Source organism: Pelecanus crispus, chromosome 2 (assembly GCF_030463565.1).
Source record: "Pelecanus crispus isolate bPelCri1 chromosome 2, bPelCri1.pri, whole genome shotgun sequence".
Classification (NCBI taxonomy): domain Eukaryota; kingdom Metazoa; phylum Chordata; class Aves; order Pelecaniformes; family Pelecanidae; genus Pelecanus; species Pelecanus crispus.
Window position 1 is genome coordinate 34,016,496 of NC_134644.1, and position 19,373 is coordinate 34,035,868.

Consider the following 19,373-nt stretch of genomic DNA (forward strand, 5'->3'; position numbering starts at 1 on the left):
GCTCGTTGCGCAAGCTGCATCTCGTGTGATTAATTATATCCAAAGCTCAAAAATAGTTTTGTTTTCTTTAGATAAAATGGCATTAATATATGATCGCTTCCAAGATTTTTTACCGTTGCATGTTGAGATTCACCGTTAAGGTCTGAAGTAATATAAACCCAATAATTTTTTTTGCCCTTGTTATTATATGATGTGCCGTGTACGTCCTTAGCTGTGTATTTATACAGAAAATTGATTGGGGGGGGAAGCTGGTTATCTTTTACTATTTTTACAACACATGGAGGTTTTTAGGAACTAAAAGTGCCTAAGATATAGTGATGCTTGGAAGAAACATTTGAGAGGGATTTGATTGTAAAAATATTACCTTTGTGGTTAGAGTGCAGCCATTTCTTCAGAAAGACAGCGAGTAGCCCTGGGAGTGTGATTGCCCAGTGAGCATGCCAGAGGGCAAGACCTGTGCGGCACAGACCCCGCCGAGATCATTCCAAGTCCTGTGTCCTAGTGGCTTCTGTGCCCCCGAGCATCCCCGTCAGCCGCGTGAGCAGCGCTGCTGTACCCCTGCTCCAGCAGTAAGGGCAGAGGCTCTATCGCCTTCCTGCTCGGGTTTGAACCTTTATGGTTTTTTATAGGGATGCTAAGAGCCAGGTTTTGAGAAGCACACCTCATCAAAGTTATTCTTGCGTCATAGTGCTCTTCGTCTTTAAGATAATGTGAATTACGCTTTGAGTGTACGTCAAGAACTTTCTTTCCCTTTCACGTGTTGGGATTTCACTACACTGAATGTTTATTTTGCCTTTAGGTTAAGTTGTTGTCTGTAAATGCCATAGTAAAAATATATTTTTCTCTTTTGTTTCTCCAGAAATTTTATGAATAAGAATCAGAAGCCGGTGCTAACAGGCCAGCGGTTCAAAACTAGGAAGAGGGGTAGGTTACATTACATTTTTAACTTTATTTTCCTCTTTGTTAAAATGACTAGAAACAGGGCAGGTGGAATAAGTGAAAGTTCAATAGGATTAAGGTTTTTCTCCCCTTCTCTTCAGCCATGTTAAGAGTGCAGATGTTATTTTTAACTAAGCTCTAGAAAATTTGATTATTGTCTCTATATATCTTAGGACGTTCTGTAAAATTTGGGTTTATTAGCTATTCAGTCTTGTAGAAGCCTCAGTTAAAAAATTAGATTCTAACTGAGTTTACAGTATATTTACATACAAGGAAGAAGACTTATTAGATGTGTGTTTCAGGTGTTTCTTAAAATGTCCCTGTGAACTAAGAAAGCAAAATATAAACTTTTATTTAAAGGTTGCTTAAAGAAAATCTGGCTTTTTTGGTTTTGATTTTTTTCATTTCTTTGACCCAAATCAATGCCATATCTATAAATGAATCTTTCACATCTAAAAAGGAATTCTTTCACTTTCCTTCTCCATGACATGGTCAGATCATCTTGTTGGCCCTGCTTTCTGTAATAATAGAGGTCAGAAAGCTCCTTTTTCACAAATATTTATTTCTGCTGTGTTAGCGTAGTTCGGGGTTTTTAAATTGTTAAAATAAAACAACTACCGTTGCCTAAGTCCTATTTTACTCCTTGTGATACTGATTTTCTGTAAACATGACCAACACTCTTTTTCCTTATGTACAATATTGCATCAATTTTTAAATAAAGTTAAGGGGTGCTAATTATACTGATCATCCAGGTATTCTGTACAGCGAGTGTTATCCTAATGTGCTTGCTCATACTGTACTCAGAGTTCACTTGTCATGGTTTAGGTATCCAAGATGAATGCCCAACACTTTGAGGCAGAGAGCAAAAATATATGTAATAAATTTTTTTTTTTTTTTTTTCAGAAAAAAAAAAAGTCTGGTTTGTGAAAAGAAGGCTTAGATTTTTTGCTGTTGCAATAGCAGATTATTATAGCACACACAGGTGGGGTTCCTGTCTGTCATGTAACAGACTTTTTCCATCTTGACTTTCCTGTTTCTGTTCAAAAGCTAATACCTGGCCTTAATGTCTTGTCACAGAAAATGTAAACAAGAGCATTTTCTCAGTGTGGATGAGAGAAACAAAGAGTTTGTAATCTTTCTCAGAAAATTACAAATTCTGTCACAAGTCTGAAGAACTGAGTGAGCATCGTAAGATCCAGGATGATCACGAAGCTTGGATGAGGATTATAAAATAGTTTGTGTTCAGTCGTGTTAAAAAACAGTGCCAGCTTTCTCTCGTCTTTCCTCCCTTGCACATATCACTTCCTCAGTTAGTTTGACTGGTGCTGTGTCTTAAATGGAAAATGTCCCTTCTGTGACGCACATACAACATTTGTAGGTATAACTAGTTAAAAGAAGAAACCTATATTGTTTGTAAATAAATGTCACGATGCTCCAGTAATTAGTGGGATTAACTTTTTATCAGCATGGTCCAGAACATTGTGCAGTAGCTGTACACTGCATTTAACTAGCAACAGCACAGATGTAGCTAGAGGAGTGGAATTAACGATCCCTATAGAAATACCCGCTAGATCAACCAGTAAAAGCAATCAGATAGGCATACTGCTGGATTGACCCAATGTATTATTCAGTCTAGGTCAGTCAGTTATGGTACACATGTTATTTGCTAGAATTGTCTTAGAAAACATTCTCTCATAAAGACTTTGTTTTCAGTCCATGTTTTGCAATCTAAGTGGCATAATGGGTCCTAATACAGATTTGGTCTTTGACTCCTATTTAATACAAGTAATAATTAGAATAAATAAAGAGCTTTTATTTGTAATTCTGTGCCTATCTCTTGAATTTCTGTTACAGTGATTGGAAATGACAATAGATACTTGTTGCCTACATGGAAGAAGGAAAAGACTTGGGGGGAGTTTCAAAGATTGGGGAGGGTGTGTTTTTGGGGTTTTTTTGAGAGATTACTTAAATGGGATTGGGGATATTAAATTGCTTTAATACAGAAATCTTAACATGGAAACACTTCTTTATGTGCTTAAAGCATAAAGTCTCTTCTTCAAATATGGTGGGATCCTGGTTGTCTTAATATTTGAGGATCCTGCTTAGAAAATTGTAGATGCCTGTTTTCTGGAGGCAGAGGGCTTGAGGAAGAGAAATGGCTTCCTAGCATGTTTATTCCCTTCTGCTTGTATATACTTTTTGTATCACAGTAGTGTCACAGACTGTTATGTCTTGGACTTAGACTAGAAGATACTGTTAGGCGGTTTTTTATCCTGACTTTCAGTATATCAAGGAGTCATGAAATTTCACCCAGGTAGGAGAGGGCGCAGTGGCTGTGGTTGAACATGGCATTTCAGTCATTGGAGACTATTCTGTGGTGTGTAACAGGCAGGTAGGGGGGTCTGAAATGCGTAAATGCTGAGGGGAGTGAGCTTGTTGAGAGATGACTGCTGGTTCTTACTGGTTGATTTGTGTCTCATGATACTCTCCTCTTCTGCAGCTCCCAGGAGCACTGCCATCTGAGGAGACAGTGAGGTGTAACACGGCAGTCAGGCATCTAATAAAAACAATTGTCCATATGAACACTATCACTGCCACCAATCTCTGCAAACAATTTTTGAGCTTTCGGAGAGCAAAAAAGGAAGATGATAATATTTTCTTTTTCTTTGAAGTTTGCAAATGTGCTTAGTGTCTAAAACATTTTTGAGAGATGGCTATGAAGGAGAAGCTTGTAGTTCCTACTCCTTCCAGTTCTATTAGTTGACCTAGTAAAAGGTATAAACCTTGCCTCCAGCATATATAATGGCAGGCATTAAAATCGCTTTAAAAAGATTTGAAGGAAGAAAAAGGATGTTGTAAAGGGAAAAACCTTCCAAGGGAAGAAGCCATCTCACAGTTCCGTATCAAGTTTTTAGCTATCTGGGCAAAGAAAGTAGTTTGGTTAGTTCTTAGTATAATCTCTGTACCTGTTGAATACTGCTTTTTTGGTGAGGGTCAGCAGTAGTTTGCATCTGGCTGGCATTTGTGCTTATGGTGCAGATACATGGGATGTGGATTGTATTGACTGCACTGTACTTGCACACATGCAAATTGATGTCTTTGTGTCTTCTGAAATGGAAGAGGAGGAAATAGGAGTGGCAAAAATGCCAGTAGGAAATAAAGAAAATTTATGTATCCAGACGTTGACAAATACCTATGGGACAAAAAGCTTCCTGAAGCATTAACAGGAACAAACAGTGCGTATTGTTTAAAGTAAGCTGACCCAAGTTTGTTGCCATGGTATCAGTAACATAGAGTTAATAACCTGCTAAAAAAAAGGTACAAAAAGGTAAACGGCAGCATAAAAAGAAGCCAAGCTAAACAACGCATATTACTTTAAGAATGAAAATTATGTAGTAAAAAGTCAATATTAACATCTTTATGTTAATGTGATGTCAGAAGGGGGGTCAAAGAGGGCATCTCATTTTTTCTTCCACAGAAATACAGTTGTGGGCCTTCTGTTTAAGAGTTAAGATTAATTCTTAAGGAGGGAGGTATAAGTGTACTTTGTGATTTCCTTAGAAGCAAAATAAAGGAAATAAGGATCTGGGAACACGATGAAAATGAAAAGCTGTGTATAGCACTGCTGCATTGGATATTGTATGCATCACATCTGCAAGCTACACCTGCCTCCGCTAGCCCGTGATTGAAACTGTGCTTGTTTAGTAATTATGCACTTGACAGCTCAACATACTGTCACCACTTCTTGATGATGGCTTCTTACTCACCCTGTTGTACTACATCAGCATATTCCTCTTCAGTACATTAGCTTGGTAGGAAGATGTTTCATAAAATTACAAATCATTTTTCATGCAATGAGTTTACCTCCTCTTCCTGTGTAAATTTTTAGATTGTGAAAGACAAGAAAATAGTAGGGCACTCCAGATGACAGGAGTACTTCTGGGACAGGAGAAGAATCTCTTTGAAATTATAAGAAATATTAATCATGGTGTTTGTGTTTGTAGTGAGCACTGTGTACCCATGATACCAAGCATATAACACCTTTCAGTTTAGACGTGAACATCTTAAATTTTTACATAAAATACAGTTGAAAAAGTAAAATAGGACTATTTTTTTAACTCATCTCTTAAGACAGAACTCTGTCATTTTACTGGTTAATGAGTCATCAAGCATTTTTTTTGCCCTGAAATAATACATACTTATTTGGTAACCCGAAAGAGAATAATTATACTCAGATACTTGTTTGCGGGTTGGTTGGTTTCGGGTTGTTTTAGTACTTGAAGTTGGAAGAGAGCTGCAAGTGAGTATTTGGTGACTGGTCTGATAGCTCAGATGGGATTCCAGTAGTAGTATGTTTCGCTGTAGGCACTTCCCCAGAGCAAAGGTACGGTTCTTCAGTTTCCCCACTCGACCCTCTCTGGTTTGTCCACCACACGTGTGCCCTGCAGATATCAGAGGTGGTTACTCAAATGGCAGACTCCAGATCTTCATCACAGCTGAAGGCTGAGGTAACACAACTGAGAGCCTGAATATCTCCAAGGTCTGGGGTGAAGTAAAAGCCTGGGAAGAAGTTGCTTGCAATTCAGAGAAGGAACATATTGAGTAGTTTATTGGATGATGGAAGTGTGGTAGGGGAGAAGCTAGGTTGGTGCTACTATTGTGTGCATCACTTCAGGATGAGCTGGGGTTGGGAACAGGTGGTTGCATGGGCAGTGCATGCAATCATAGTGCCATATGTGTATGGATATTCACGGAGCTAAGTAATCCTCAGCCTTGGTTTGAGGAGGTCAGCTTCTGGGGTGGGGCAGCACCCCACTTGGAGGTAGATAATAGAGTCAACGAGCCACTAAAAGCTAGGCTGGATTTCTGGAAAGCAGGGTATTTCTGGAAAACAAAGCAATGCCTCATTTTTCCAGTGCTCCTGAGCACTTGACAGACATCCCTGGAGCTGCTGTTGGCTGCATGCTGGCAGGCTTCTTGGAAAGATGGGTTGACTGAGCTTCCCAGTGGCCTGGGGCACTGAGTGCGACGGACTGCTTGTGCTTTCTGGGTACAGTTGTTATGGGGGAAGGGAATGCGTTGAAAGAGGGAGAATGTGCAAGTGATACACTGAAGATGGTAGAATGAGCGCACCCCAGGTACACATGGGGGAACAAGAAGAGAGAGAAACGTTTATGTATTAGAAATATTAAAGCTGATAATGCCTATGCATTGTGTGTAAAATAGTCATTTAATTGCCGTAAGGCTGATGTGGCTGGAGGAAAGAGATTAGGGGAAGAAAGGCTATTGGAAACCAAGGTCTTTTTGTTAATATTTGGGATAAAAAGCCGCACTATGAGTCACAGAGAAAGGAAACCTGCAGCCAGAGGACGTGTAATGTCCAGAACCTCTTCTCCCAAAAAGCCTGTGAAGGTTGCAGCTGGCGTGTTTCAGACTGCACACGTTTAGACAGGAATTTTAACAATCCTCATTCGTCTTAGTAACTAAAGTCCCTGGATTTATCTTCTGGATATAATGTGTGCAGGTTTTTTAAAGAACTTGCATCAACATTTGTGTCAGCAGGTGATAACAAACTAGTTTTGTTTTCCGAGTGCCACAGAACAGCTCGCAGTTGTGTTTCTGCAGTTTAGAGTTATTTTGACAGTAACAAGTATTTTCGTATGTGCCCTTATACAAAGTCAGGACTTGCTTTGCTAAGAAGCTTCAAGGGTCTGTGGTAAGCTGTTAACAGCCTGCAAGAAAAAGCAGCAGGAGGTATGGGTAGATCTACCTGGCTTTATCTGGAGGTTGCAGTTAACATCTGTTGTGGCCAATGGCCTTGACATAGGGATGTTGTCGGGGGGTCAGACTGTACCTTAATCAAGTTCAACCAGGGATGGCTATAGAAAATGCAATGTGAGCACTGCATTTCTGTGTTCCTAGTACTGCTTAGGTCTGTGAACGCGAAGGATAAATTCTTGGTTACGCTGTGTGGCAGGGTCCTAAATGTTTACGCAAAAAATATTTTTATGAATGCCTTGATATCCTCTTTTCCAGAAGACTTGTCTTTTTGAAAACATTTCAGATATGCAACCATAGTTATTTAAAGAAAAATATCAAGGAATGAAAAATTGAGTGTTCCTACAGTGAGATAATATACACATAACTGACATACCCTTTATTCTGCTATCAGATTTAGCAATGCATAGTGATATGCACATTCAATATCTTCAACAAGAGAAGCGAGAGTATGACATTTGAAAACAATTTCAATAGTTGCCTTTCCTCCCTTTTATTTATTTACTCCTGTATGTTTGTATGTGTTTTGATATTCTGGGGGGATGAGGAGGAGAAGGAAGCAAGGGTAAACACTGCAAAATTTCCAGAGGCAATAAAAAGCTAACCAACCAAACTTTTGGTGCATTGACCACAAGGGAAAGAATATGTTTAGGTGCCGTGGTCATTTCAATTGCTGACTGACAGGGAATTTTTAACAGGAAGTTTCAAACTGACTCACTCTCTCTCCCCTTCTCCTTTGTCTCTGTTCCAGATGAAAAGGAGAAATTTGAACCCACAGTCTTCAGGGATACGATTGTCCAAGGCCTCAATGAAGCTGGGAGTGACCTGGAGGCTATAGCCAAGTTTCTGGATGCAACTGGCTCACGGCTTGATTATCGCCGCTATGCTGACACACTCTTTGATATTTTGGTAGCTGGCAGCATGCTAGGTAAACTGCACTGTACCTGATACAGAATTTTGAGGATCAGCCTTGCTTCTTTTGAGATGCTGTCTTCCCTTACAAAGCGAAAACTATAAACTGTATTACGATTTCGCTTATGTAGATACTTTTTGGATCTCACATCATAGAATTGTTTATTGTTTGTAGTGTGGTAATACCTAGGGACTTGATTGCGTGAGGCATTCTGCAAATACCACAAAAAATGGATACTGCTCTGAGAAGCCTTTGGTGTGAGCTGAAAGAGCATATAAATGCAACAGCAAAGAAAATGAAAGAGACGATAACTAGGGGAAAGAGGAATTTATTAGCATGAAAAGGTGTAATACAGCACTCCAGGTTATTAGTTGTTGCAAAGCTTGCTTTGTAGACGTTGCAACAAAGATTAGCTAAGAGGAGAAGCAAAGGATAATGAGGAGTGCTTCATGGATGTTCATGGGGCATTTCTCCCAGGTATCACTGGCAGCATGGGCGAAAACACACCCTTCGCCTTATGTATTTTGACTAAGTTGTCTCTTTTTACTGGTCATGTTGGTTTGATTCCTGCTTCCTGCTCTTTGATATGTAAGAAGAAAAGATGTTTTTGTAAAACTTCAAGTAATGCAGGAAACAAAAGCCAGTGGAAATATCTAGGAAAAAAAGCTCTCAACAAAATAAGCCAGGAGAAAACTTTTGCAGCAGTGTTTTGAATGTTTACATGGGCCTGGTAAGCATTAGAGTCCTCAAATTAGTAACAGAGTGCTAACACTTTTCTCTTTGGAAAGGATTTACATTATTGTGGTGTTTAAAGTAGTAGTTAAAATATGCGCAAGGGTTATGCTCCAACCCATAGTTACTGGATCATACCCAGTGCTCTCAAAACCAGCTGAGATTCCTTAGTGTGATCTGAATCTCTCAGTCTTGTGAGGTCTGTGTCATCTAATGTGCAGCATATCAACCAGCTGTCCCTTCTGTCAGGTGCCACCACAGCCTCGCAAAGCTCTCTCTCTCTGTTCCCTCCTCTGCCCTGCTAGCTCTTACCCTTTTGCCTCAGTGATACTAACGTAAGACTTACTAGACTTATTAAATCTTACAATTATAGAACTTTCTCTAAAGTGAGATATTGTTTCATGCTTTTTATTTTTGGTTTCTTTTAGCTCCTGGAGGCACGCGCATAGATGACAATGACAAGACCAAGATGACCAGCCACTGTGTATTTTTTGCAGATGAAGATCATGATGCCATCCGAAATTACGCTCAGGTCAGTAAAGGCATAGTTGATTACTGTTTTCTGCTTATGTATCAAAAGGGATTACAGTGGAACATCTGCAGACTGTCTAGGCTGCAGTAGGCTAGTTACAGGGCAATTGAAAATCCAGTTAACCAGTAATCTGCCCTAACCTATAAATTTTAGTTAAGAAAATAGGATGTCTAAGATAATCTGATCACAGCTGGCAGTGCTTTCTTTTACAGAAAGCAGTCTTACTTATTTTGGTCTGCTGTTGGTTCTGTGTATTTTTAGACACCATCCTTATTATTTTTCTGGACCTTTTCTGTATGCAGCCTGAAAGATTTGTATGAACATATTTTTAGAAACACACGAAGTATGTGAATGACAAAAAATATAAAGCTCACGCCTCCAACCTTTAGTTGTATAACTAGTTAGGAATTGGGCATATATTCCAAGAGCTTTCATTTCTCCTACACATGCGATATATAATTTCTTTTTGCAGGAATAAAGCTTGCAGAAATAGGCCTATGTGAAATTAACACAAATAAGCAATAAAGCCTAAAACACTATTGAAGAGAAGCTAACATTGTGTAACTCCTTAATGGAAGATAATAATTACATGAGAAAATACAGTAAGAATTCTACTGAAAGTTCAGAGCCACCCTGCAATTTTGGATACAAGCAGGATTGCATAAAAATGCATTACTACTGAACCTCCCATACATCAAAAGTCTATTGTTAATTGAGTAACATATTTATCTTTTTAAATAACTAGTTATTATTGGGATGCTGGAGACAGTAATTGAAAGTGTAAAAGCCACTGTCCTTGCTAAGGTGTTGAGGGTGGTAAGTTGCTGAAAAGGTGCATGGTTGATTTAAAGAGTGCTGGGATCAGAATCTGCATTAGTAACCGATGTTTGCTAAGTAGCAGAAAGCTCCTTAAAAACACATCTTTGATAATGTGAAGACGACAAATATATTTATTTCTGGAAAGGGAGTCAATATATTTTGTCTATCAGCTTTATCATCTCTTAAAAACAGGGTATTCTACTTCAGGAAAATATCTGTTATTGGTAAAAGCATTGATTCTGTCTTCTTGAATGTTAATATTTTAACGGTTTGATAATAAAAATTGGCAGTACCAGTCCTCCAAGGAGAAATTTAACTTTAAAATAAAAGGCTGCATGTTGGAAAATAGAAAGGCAAGCTTCAGGATTTGAAGCAGTGGAATTTTCAATGTATTCTCTGCATTTCAAACCAAAAGCCACTAAAATAAGTCAACATTTTGTAGTTAATGCCTGAAGAGATGTATACTTTTATAGACCTTGCCAGATTTTTTCATGCCTAATGGGAAATAAAGCTCTTGTTGTCTTATGAAAAAGTGGAGCTAGGCTGAAATAGTGTGTGGAGCTTCCTTATCTTCTAGGTAGTTTCTTACTCTGACTCCCAAATGAACCAGTAGTGTGGCTATTTTTTGTGGTTTTAGTCACGGAAACAATTCAGAGAGTAAAAAGTCTTTAAGAAAAAAGCCTAAAGCTAGTGTGGATATTTTAGCAGATTACTTGCTTATGAAGTGTGCTTCTGTAATTTACAGGGACTTATAAAAAGACACAAAATTTTTTTTGGAAATATGAACAAGATGCTAGCTTACATTTTCATCTTACACCGTATTTTGTGCCTTATATTATTATAATTCTGTGTGTCTCTGCCTCTCAGCATGGCCACAACTTGATTTTCACTTGCTCTGAGCCAAAATACTACCATTTAGGATGTTTGGATGTATTTTATGTTCTCTGAAAAGTTAATTGAAACTTTCTAAACTTATTTCTCCTCCCGCCACCATCCAGCCTGACAGTAATGTCATTTGTTCCCCATATAAACCTTTTTACCTGTGACAGTGAGTCATATGTTTTGTGCCCTTTGTACAGTAGTGAGAGCAGTGATTTGTTTATTTAATCTCTTCTCTCTCCCTTCTTCCATCTGAATGCACCCTGCACCTGTGTTGCTTCTGCTTTCATAATCTGTGGTTTCATGATGGGAAACAACTGGTGAAAACTGGAGAACAAGTGTTTCCAAGAACGTACTTGTTGTAAAAGCTTTGTCAAATGTTCTTCCTCTTTCCCTGGCAGTAGTGTGTTTTGTTGTAAGCACTCATGTTAGTGGATTTGACAAAGATTCTGCATCTACTGAAGACGCCCAGCAGTGCTACCTGACTGCCTCACTCCATCGGTTTACACCCGACAGCTTCCCCAGAGAGCTGCATTACCAGGGATAGGGTGCAGAGTTAACCTCCTCTCCTCCTCCTTTCCCCCGCTTTTGATCTATGGATAGGGTGAAAAGTAGAGTACGAATAAAATTGAGAAATACAAAAAAGATGACTCTCAAACTGCAGTAAATTCTCTGATTCAAACATCGCTCTATGAAGCGAGAATAGCAAAACTTGTATTTTTCCACTTGTGAACAAACTGGTAGAGAAGGATGTTTCATGATCTGCTGTGAGACAGACAATGCGGCAGATGACTGCAGAAATACCATTCTGCTGGCTGCTTATTTCCTGGAAACAATGTCTAAAGGAAAACTGTGCAGTGGAATATTAGAGTGTAAAAAGCCAGCAGTGCTTCCTACCTTTTCTTTCCTGCTGTGGAGATAATAAAAGAAAAAATTGTGTTACCATGGATTAGTCAAAGATACTCTTTACAGATTCAGTAGTGGCAGTCGTTTCCTTGTCTTTTTTGTAAAGAAGCATGGCTGCAATCGTTACTTTTTTTTTTTTTAAGTAAAGTTGTGTTTATTTTTAGGTCTTCAATAAACTTATCAGGAGATACAAATATCTGGAGAAAGCATTTGAAGATGAAATCAAAAAGGTAATGTTGGTGGCAGCCTCCCCTTGAGCATTGAAACTTTTTACCCTGTGTCTAATATAAGTGTATATGTACAAATGCGGCACTGTTATGTATTTTATTTAGCTCTACTGGAAAAGAGGATGGAATCTACAGGTGGCAGCTTTGTCTGCAAATTTAGCTCTGTGGGAATACTGTTGGCAGCACTTGATGTAGAGTAATTCTGAATTAATGCTTCCTTTGGTTGCTTTGACCGAACTTACCTTCTTATCCCAGGCTTTTCTGTGCAGAACTTAGATATGCTTTGGGGTATAGTTCTTAATGAGAGGTGGTGTTACTATCCTGCTAATAGAACAGCTCTGGGTTTTTTTTCCCCATAGAATAAACGCAAGTCTGCTGTGCAGAATGTTACTTGATGTATGAGTATTAAACTACTCCCGCATTGTGGAATGAATCCTAACCACAAGTTTTTGTATTCGAGGCCATAGATGTGTGGAAGAGAAAGTAATCACCACTGTCAGAGTGCTCAGGATTTGCCTGTTAGACTGTAGTGGATATTTGTGGATACTGGTTTGGTTTGTGATACTGAATTCTAAGGAGGCAGGAGAAACCTGGGCAGAAATTTTTGGAAAACAAAATACAGATTTATTTTGTCTATTTTCAGTTCCTAGTAACAGATGTAAATATCTTTTTCTAATGGCCTGAATAAGTAATAAACACTGTGCTGTACTGTAAGTTAGCAGGCATGCTGATAATGGCAAAACCTGTCCTGTGACTAAAATACCATGTTTGTTAAAAGTAAAAGTGTGTTTCCATGTTGTTTAAACAGTAGAAAGATTGCTGCAAGGGTCAAGTGAGGGTAAGTCTGGAGCATGATGCCTCACCATCACCTCTTGTGGCTGAATAAATTTGGCTCTGATTTATACATTCTTGCTCATATAGGAAATTATTTTTGCGCTTGTGGCCAGCATGCCTACTAACTGATGCTGATTGCTCAATACATCATTCTAAAGACCTAAATTTACCTCTATCCCCACACAAATCTAGTGTTCTTGTTGTTAATTACTGTAATCATTGACATGAGAAGCGCTGACTCACAGCATTCAAGTTTCAGAGAGTGTTCAGCATATTAAGCAAATGCCGTGTCAATTCAAGCCGCCTCCTCTCTCTTCTGTAACTTGCTTGGGTTTGAATCCTTTAAGTTTCTAAGAATTCACTTTGCACGCTTAGTAACGAGATGAGACTATGGTTAATGTATAACAATTTGACTCTCCAGTTGAGGAACAAGTGGCTCTGATCTGAGGGTTAGCCATACGCTAGCTTGAGAGAAAGCAGTAATTTGAGGTGCAGTATGACTGGAGTCATGATACTCATTTAAAGCCATTGGAAGCATCCTAGCCATGGCAGCCCAGGGTCAGAGTGGGCTTGTTCACCTTGCAGACTGCAAATCTCCATTTTATGTATATGCTTTTTGTATAGTTTTCGGTGTCAGATCACATCATGTATAACAGACCACGAGATTAGGTTTGCATAGTGGTCCTAGGGTGGGGGGGTAGCTTTTCCATCTGCCCTACCATGGCCACCCTTAGCTCTGTGCTCTGGTGCGAATCTTGGCGTGGCTCCCGGCGAGCTGGCCTTTCGGTGTGGGTGCCGGGTGTGCTCTCTTCCTCCATTAATGCAGTTTATCTGAGAATTAGAAACTGGGAAGGTGGTTGTGAAGGTTTGGGCCTGTGTATCGCACCTGCGCTGTCATTGCCTTAAAAACCCTGAGGACTATTCGTAGATGCCTTTTGCTTACCTTCTCCCTCCCCCTGCTTGTGTGAACCCACCAAGTGACTGTCTTCTCACTGATGAGGCTGCTGGGTTTTTAACCATTTAGCGCTTTAATCACTCTGTGCAGTAACTTGTATGAGAGTAGCTGCTCATAGAGGGTCAGAAGATAGATACATTAGTATTTCTTGAAGGTGTTTCTGCAAGATTTAGTAGTTCAAAGACTACTGCAGTTAGTCGGTGGTTAGAAAAGCAAGAAAGCGACTCCTTGATGTTGTTTCATGGGTCACTGTCCCAGCAATGAAAGTGATTTTTCTGGCAGATTCGTTAGGCAGCTAGAGCACTTGGGGGAATATTAGCTCTTCTCACAGAAGTCATCATGCTAAAAAAAAAGAAGGCAATACCAGCAATTTCATTCTAAAGAAGCAGATGGTGTCAGCAGGGCTTCTCTTTCAAGAGAGATTCTCTTAAATGGCAGTATCTGTACAAGTATTTGCTTTATGTCTTCTAGTTCATAATTTTGTCTTTAGGACATTATTATTTCCCAGCACCTTTCCCTTTTTTGTCTGCTTCATTCAAATGTTTTATTTCTTAGCTCTCTCCCCCCAAAATTACCAGTTATTCTTTCTTTTACTGACATAAGCAAACCATATATCTAAATTATTTTGTGCAAGCAATTTCAATAAAAGACAAAGGTATTTAAGTCCCTTGCTCACCTGCTGGTTTTTTACATAGGCAGCTTAAGTTCATATGAGCACTTCCCAGTGTACTGGCATAGACCTATGACGACATTTTACAATAATTTCAGTAAAATTTTTGGTTCCAAATTTGTGTTCATCTTTCTTACATATGTATTTCTGTTCAGGTCAGTGGTTGAAGAATGCAGTATTAGCAGTCTGTATAGTGTGTTTGCATGCTTAAGTAGCATTCTATATAGGTATTTTATTATCAAAATTGGGATAAAGTACAGGTAAGGATATTTTTGGTCTTAACAGTGGTAAATATTACTGAGTCATGAGGTTATCTGGAGTACTGGGAGATGTTATGAGGTCCTTTGTTCACATTCCTATTTTCCTAATGAAAGAACGCTAAATCAAGCTGGGAGTTATGAAATAAGTAGAGACTAATATTTTGAGATCAAATGGGAAGTAAACAGAGATGCTTTAAGTCAGCTAAATGAAAGGCAAGAATCAGTCAGTGGGTATCTGTTGTTATGTTAGCTACCATCTCCATTGCTGACAGTTCAGTGCTGTCTACAGATGTGACAAACTGTCAGATGCTAAAGCAACAGACCACTTCAGATAATGAAGATATAAAAAGACACCACGCTCCCTGTGTGGATAAAATAACTAGTTTTCACTATTAAGGTTTCGAGATAGCACGAGAAGGGCAGAAGCACTCGCTTTTCTTGTATGGTTTTTAATGTTGCATGTGCGTCTTTACTTGTGTGTACCTTTTATGCCCAGAATTTGCGCCTAAAAGACTTTTTCTTTAAAGGCAAACATAGCATGGAACAGCATATTAGGTCTGGTCTTGTGCTTATTAGGCATTCTGAACTCCCACATAAATAGGTGGGAGTTCTTATAGCTCTGATAAAAATACAAAATTGTGAGCCAGAACTGTGCATTTTATGCCTGGAATCAGTCTGTATCTGTAACAAAAGCAGTAATGCCAGTGCTTGGCTAACAGCAGGGAAGCATCAGCTTGGAGAACTTTCTGTGGGTGGTTTGGTACTATTCTGAAGTGACTTGGACATTTTGTGACTTCCCTGCAGAGGTTTGTAATCGTGATGGTAAAAGAAGAGCTCTTAAAGTAATCAGCAATAAAAATCTGAAACAACAGCTTTGAACTGAACATTTTGTTCTTTTTGATGTTTTTTAAGTGGGCTTATTAAAGGTTTTGATTCTTCCCATTACCCAGTCTCCTGCTAAATTAGGCTATGTTTCGCAGTTGCTTGAAAGTATGGAATAATATCCTTGAATAGCAGAAAATGACATGTATAAGTTTATTTGTGCTGCTTTTCAAAAATATTAGTAAAACAAAAATTATGCTAGTAGCACCAACAGTACTTTAAGTAGTGAGAGATGTGTAGAAGACAAGGTTCATGCTCAGAACATACTGCAGTGGGGTACAGTTCAAGAATACCATAATTCAGATTCATGCTGAGACTTGCAAGAAGCATGTTTCAAAGGAAAGGGAAGAGGATGAGGCTCTGGACTTCATACATACATGATTTCAGACCTTCCAAAACATTTGAACAAATACGGATTTCTGAAAAATAGAGTTGATAAATGTTCAGATGTTCTTCTCTTAGAATTCTTCTCCATCTTGGACTGCATAACTCTGGCTTTGCAGCTGGATTTACTGCCGTTGTTGCTTGCGGGACTCAAATCTGACATGAATGGGTGTAACTCTTCATGGTCTACTCATTACTGATAAAACCCAATGCAGTTTATAGCTCAGAAATACGTCAAAACCTGGTCTGTCATGTTAAGGTAATCAGTGTGACCACTGTCTAATCAAAATCCTTATCTGTTGCTTATATGGGAGCAGAAGAAATAAGAGTTAAGTAGCCTACGCAAAAATCTGAAGCTGTTTCCTCTCTGTTAACAGTATCAGTACTTACAGTAAAGAGCAAAAGGTCTAATTCATCTTTTTCTTGTGCAGAACTCATTTCAGTACTGTATGGTTGATAAAGCTTGCATAAAGAAAACTTGAAATCCCCGGGCCTCTGTTTTACACTAGACTTATATTGAAATTCTGTTAAAATGTTTTCAGTCTTCCCATTAAATGTGGCCCTGGTGTTCCTTTACCTGCAGCATTATATACACCAGTTAATTGCTGCATTTGAAAATACAGCACACCACCTGTTTCTCATCCATATATTTAGAAATAATAATTCCATTCATCTGCATCCGAAACTTTATACATTTTTTGGTTGTGAGTCACAGTTTGTTGAAATAAAATTGCACCTTGAGATTTTACAGTTTCTTTTTTCTTTCAATTTTTCTTTTAAACTAAAACTGCATACTGCAATCACTTGGCTGCAGCCCACTAAAAAAAACCAAATTATTTGTCTGTGGCTGAATCATTCAGGCCTGTGTAAGCTATAATTTAAAGCTGCTGCTGTTATGTAAGTACTACCGTATGAATGAGGGTTTTTTTGGGGGTTTTGTTCACAGATACAGAGCAGAGCTATTCATAAAACACTGCATGAGTTTTAATAACTTACTTCATTAGTTGTCTGGATTTTTAAAATATCAATGCATTCAGAAAGCTTTACAGTTAATGATAAGCTGCTTAGATGTCTTGGAGAAGAGCTCTCACTGACCATGGTAACAAACAAGCACAGGACATGACTGCTATTCTGTCCCTTTGTATTCGTAGGTTTTGGTAATTAAGAAATACCCTTAAAGTGGAAACTGGGTGGGGATTTTCCATCAGAATGAGCTGTTTTGCTTTGATTGCATCTGTTGCTCATTTGGAGAAGGAAAAAGGGTATTGTGACAGCAGAAGGTAGCTGAATAAAGCACTGGTGGCTGAAGAAGGAAATAAGAATTCCTTTTTAACTCCAGAAATGGATGTCTGCAGTCTTTTTTTTCTTTTTCCCTTTTTTTTTGTTGTGGTGGTGGTAAGTTTGTAAGCTACGTTCTGATGGAGTCAGCAGCATTTTGCAGTGAATGAAGTTGCCCTTTGCTGTCTAGCCTCCTTTTTCCCATCACCCATACTGTGATTGCTAACATGTTGAGAAAACATTATTGTTAACAGTAATGCTATTGGCAAAATCTCATTTAGCACAACTTTTTCTCCTGATGTAAAGGAAAAGAGATGTAATGTACTTCATCAATACGCTTTCAAGTCATTCGTTTTAACATGAAATTAAGATACTTAAAGTAGACTTAATTGCCATTTTTAAACTTTAAGAAGTAAATATGTAGTTCAGATCTTCTAGTGCTTAAGATGGTGAGATCTGTAATTTTTTTCTCAAGCTATTTGTATCGTCTTGTAATTAGCAGTGAGAATGGTGAGGTCTTAAAGCAGCTTTTGTTCCTGTCTGTCCTTTGTCAGCTTTATCAAGAATGTCTGAACTTGAAATATATTTCTTATTTTAGCCAATAGAAAATTGTTGTAATTGTGCTGTGTTCCCTTTCCCAAAAGGAAAACAGGAAACTTTCTCATCCTTTTATTGTTCACATGAGTAATAGTTTTTGTAAGCTAGAAGAGGAACTGCAACCGTGTGAGGCTTAGTCCAAAGTCTGAAGATGTGAATGGGCAGGCTCCTGTCAGCCTGTTAAAATCTGCAAGTCTGTGATCCTGTAATTTCTGTGGGTCTCAAGCCTTTAACAAGCACTTTTATTTTTACACACATATATGTATATTGAGAGAAGACAGGCCTTGTCTCCCTGAGTAAAGCTGTATTCCACATACTTGCGTCCTTATGGAAAGTGAAATTAGAAGTGATCAGTGAAATGGCACTGACATGCTTTAGGACAGATTTTGACGTGACTGCTATTAATTATAGTGGGATGACTTGAGAAATAAGAAATTAAACTGTCTGCTAATACTCATTTCTACCTGTTATCATTGCCTATGGCTCAAATATATCTTTTTCCCTCCTTCTTGTCTGACCCACAGCTTCTGCTGTTTCTTAAAGCCTTTACTGAGACGGAACAGACAAAGCTGGCAATGCTTTCTGGCATCCTGTTAGCCAACGGGACTCTTCCTGCTACAATTTTAACAAGCCTCTTCACTGACAATATAGTCAAAGAAGGTAATTTTCTATATGATCTTTTTTCTTACAGTAACTTTAGTCTGAGATGTATTTTATTGCAACATATTTTATATGTTGGAAGCCTGTAACTGTACAAGAGAAATCAGTATTTTAAAGCAGAAGCGTATGCAGGCAGCATCAGCCAACATATTTTGTGAAATCTAACGAGAGGACAGCCAAACAGGAAAAAAAGCAAAAACAAACCCCAAAAGATGTATGGTTTTTAGAAGTTGTATATGTGTGGGCAAAATTGTAGACTATATGTATTACAGTGACACTATGAAAGTGTGAAATATAATATCTATTCCTGCAATATGCCTACTAGCATTTTTTCAAGCGTTGCCAATATCTTGTGCATGTGAGTGTGAGGTGGGACAGAGAGCATTTGCAGGCCAACTGGATATTGCAGAAGAAAAAAAAAAAATACTCAAACCCTAGTTTTGCCTTCATACCAGTAGTGATCAGTGTTTGATGCGCTTTCCCATGGACGTGTATTTACCATATGATGAGTAGCTGTTCTTTCAGTCTTAGGATATAATGCCTTTTTGAGATTCCTTTTTTTTTTTTTTTGGAAGGTTTTTATTTAGTTATTTATAGCCATCTACCTTGGAGTCTTGATTTTCCAAATGCTTGCTCAACAATGTCTTTCTCTGCCAGTTACTGACTACCTGGAATAACTGCAAATGCACTGTGTGTTGAACAGTTTTCAACAAATTTTTTTGGTTTTGTTAAAGAGCTATAGACTAGATAAAATATATTCTAACTTTCATTTGTTAAAAGAAAAAAAAAAAAGTGTTCTAACTTCATGTTCTCATTTGCAGCATGCTAACCATTACATTGTTTTCTAAATGCTGCCGAAAGAAAAGCCACAGCTGCAGCTTTGCTCTGTTATCACCCACAGCTTTTGGAATCAGAATTAAACTAGGAGAAAATTCAAATAAAAGCACTAATCCATGTCTTAGGGTGATGGCCTGCAGTGTTTTTAAATCAAAATGTGTTCCTAGTTATAGGAAGACAAGAGGCATCTGAAAAGTCAAATTTTTAAAACTCAAGTAATTTGTTATATTTTAAAACTACAATTGTTATGTACAAATCCTAGAACAAATTCCATTTGCATTATGAACTTAT

At 38.3% G+C, this 19,373-nt stretch overlaps 1 protein-coding gene across 3 annotated transcripts in view; it reads left to right on the forward strand.

Annotated features, from left to right (window-relative positions):
* The first annotated feature begins 866 nt into the window (after window positions 1-866).
* BZW2 (basic leucine zipper and W2 domains 2) overlaps window positions 867-19,373 on the forward strand; it is a 36,928-nt gene continuing 18,421 nt past the window's right edge. For all 3 annotated transcript variants that reach the window (XM_009484442.2, XM_075705345.1, XM_009484443.2), the window contains exons 1-5: window positions 867-924; window positions 7,469-7,645; window positions 8,791-8,894; window positions 11,663-11,728; window positions 18,110-18,245. In XM_009484442.2, the coding sequence (XP_009482717.2) occupies window positions 867-924; window positions 7,469-7,645; window positions 8,791-8,894; window positions 11,663-11,728; window positions 18,110-18,245 (541 nt within the window). The remainder of the gene's footprint in view (window positions 925-7,468; window positions 7,646-8,790; window positions 8,895-11,662; window positions 11,729-18,109; window positions 18,246-19,373) is intronic.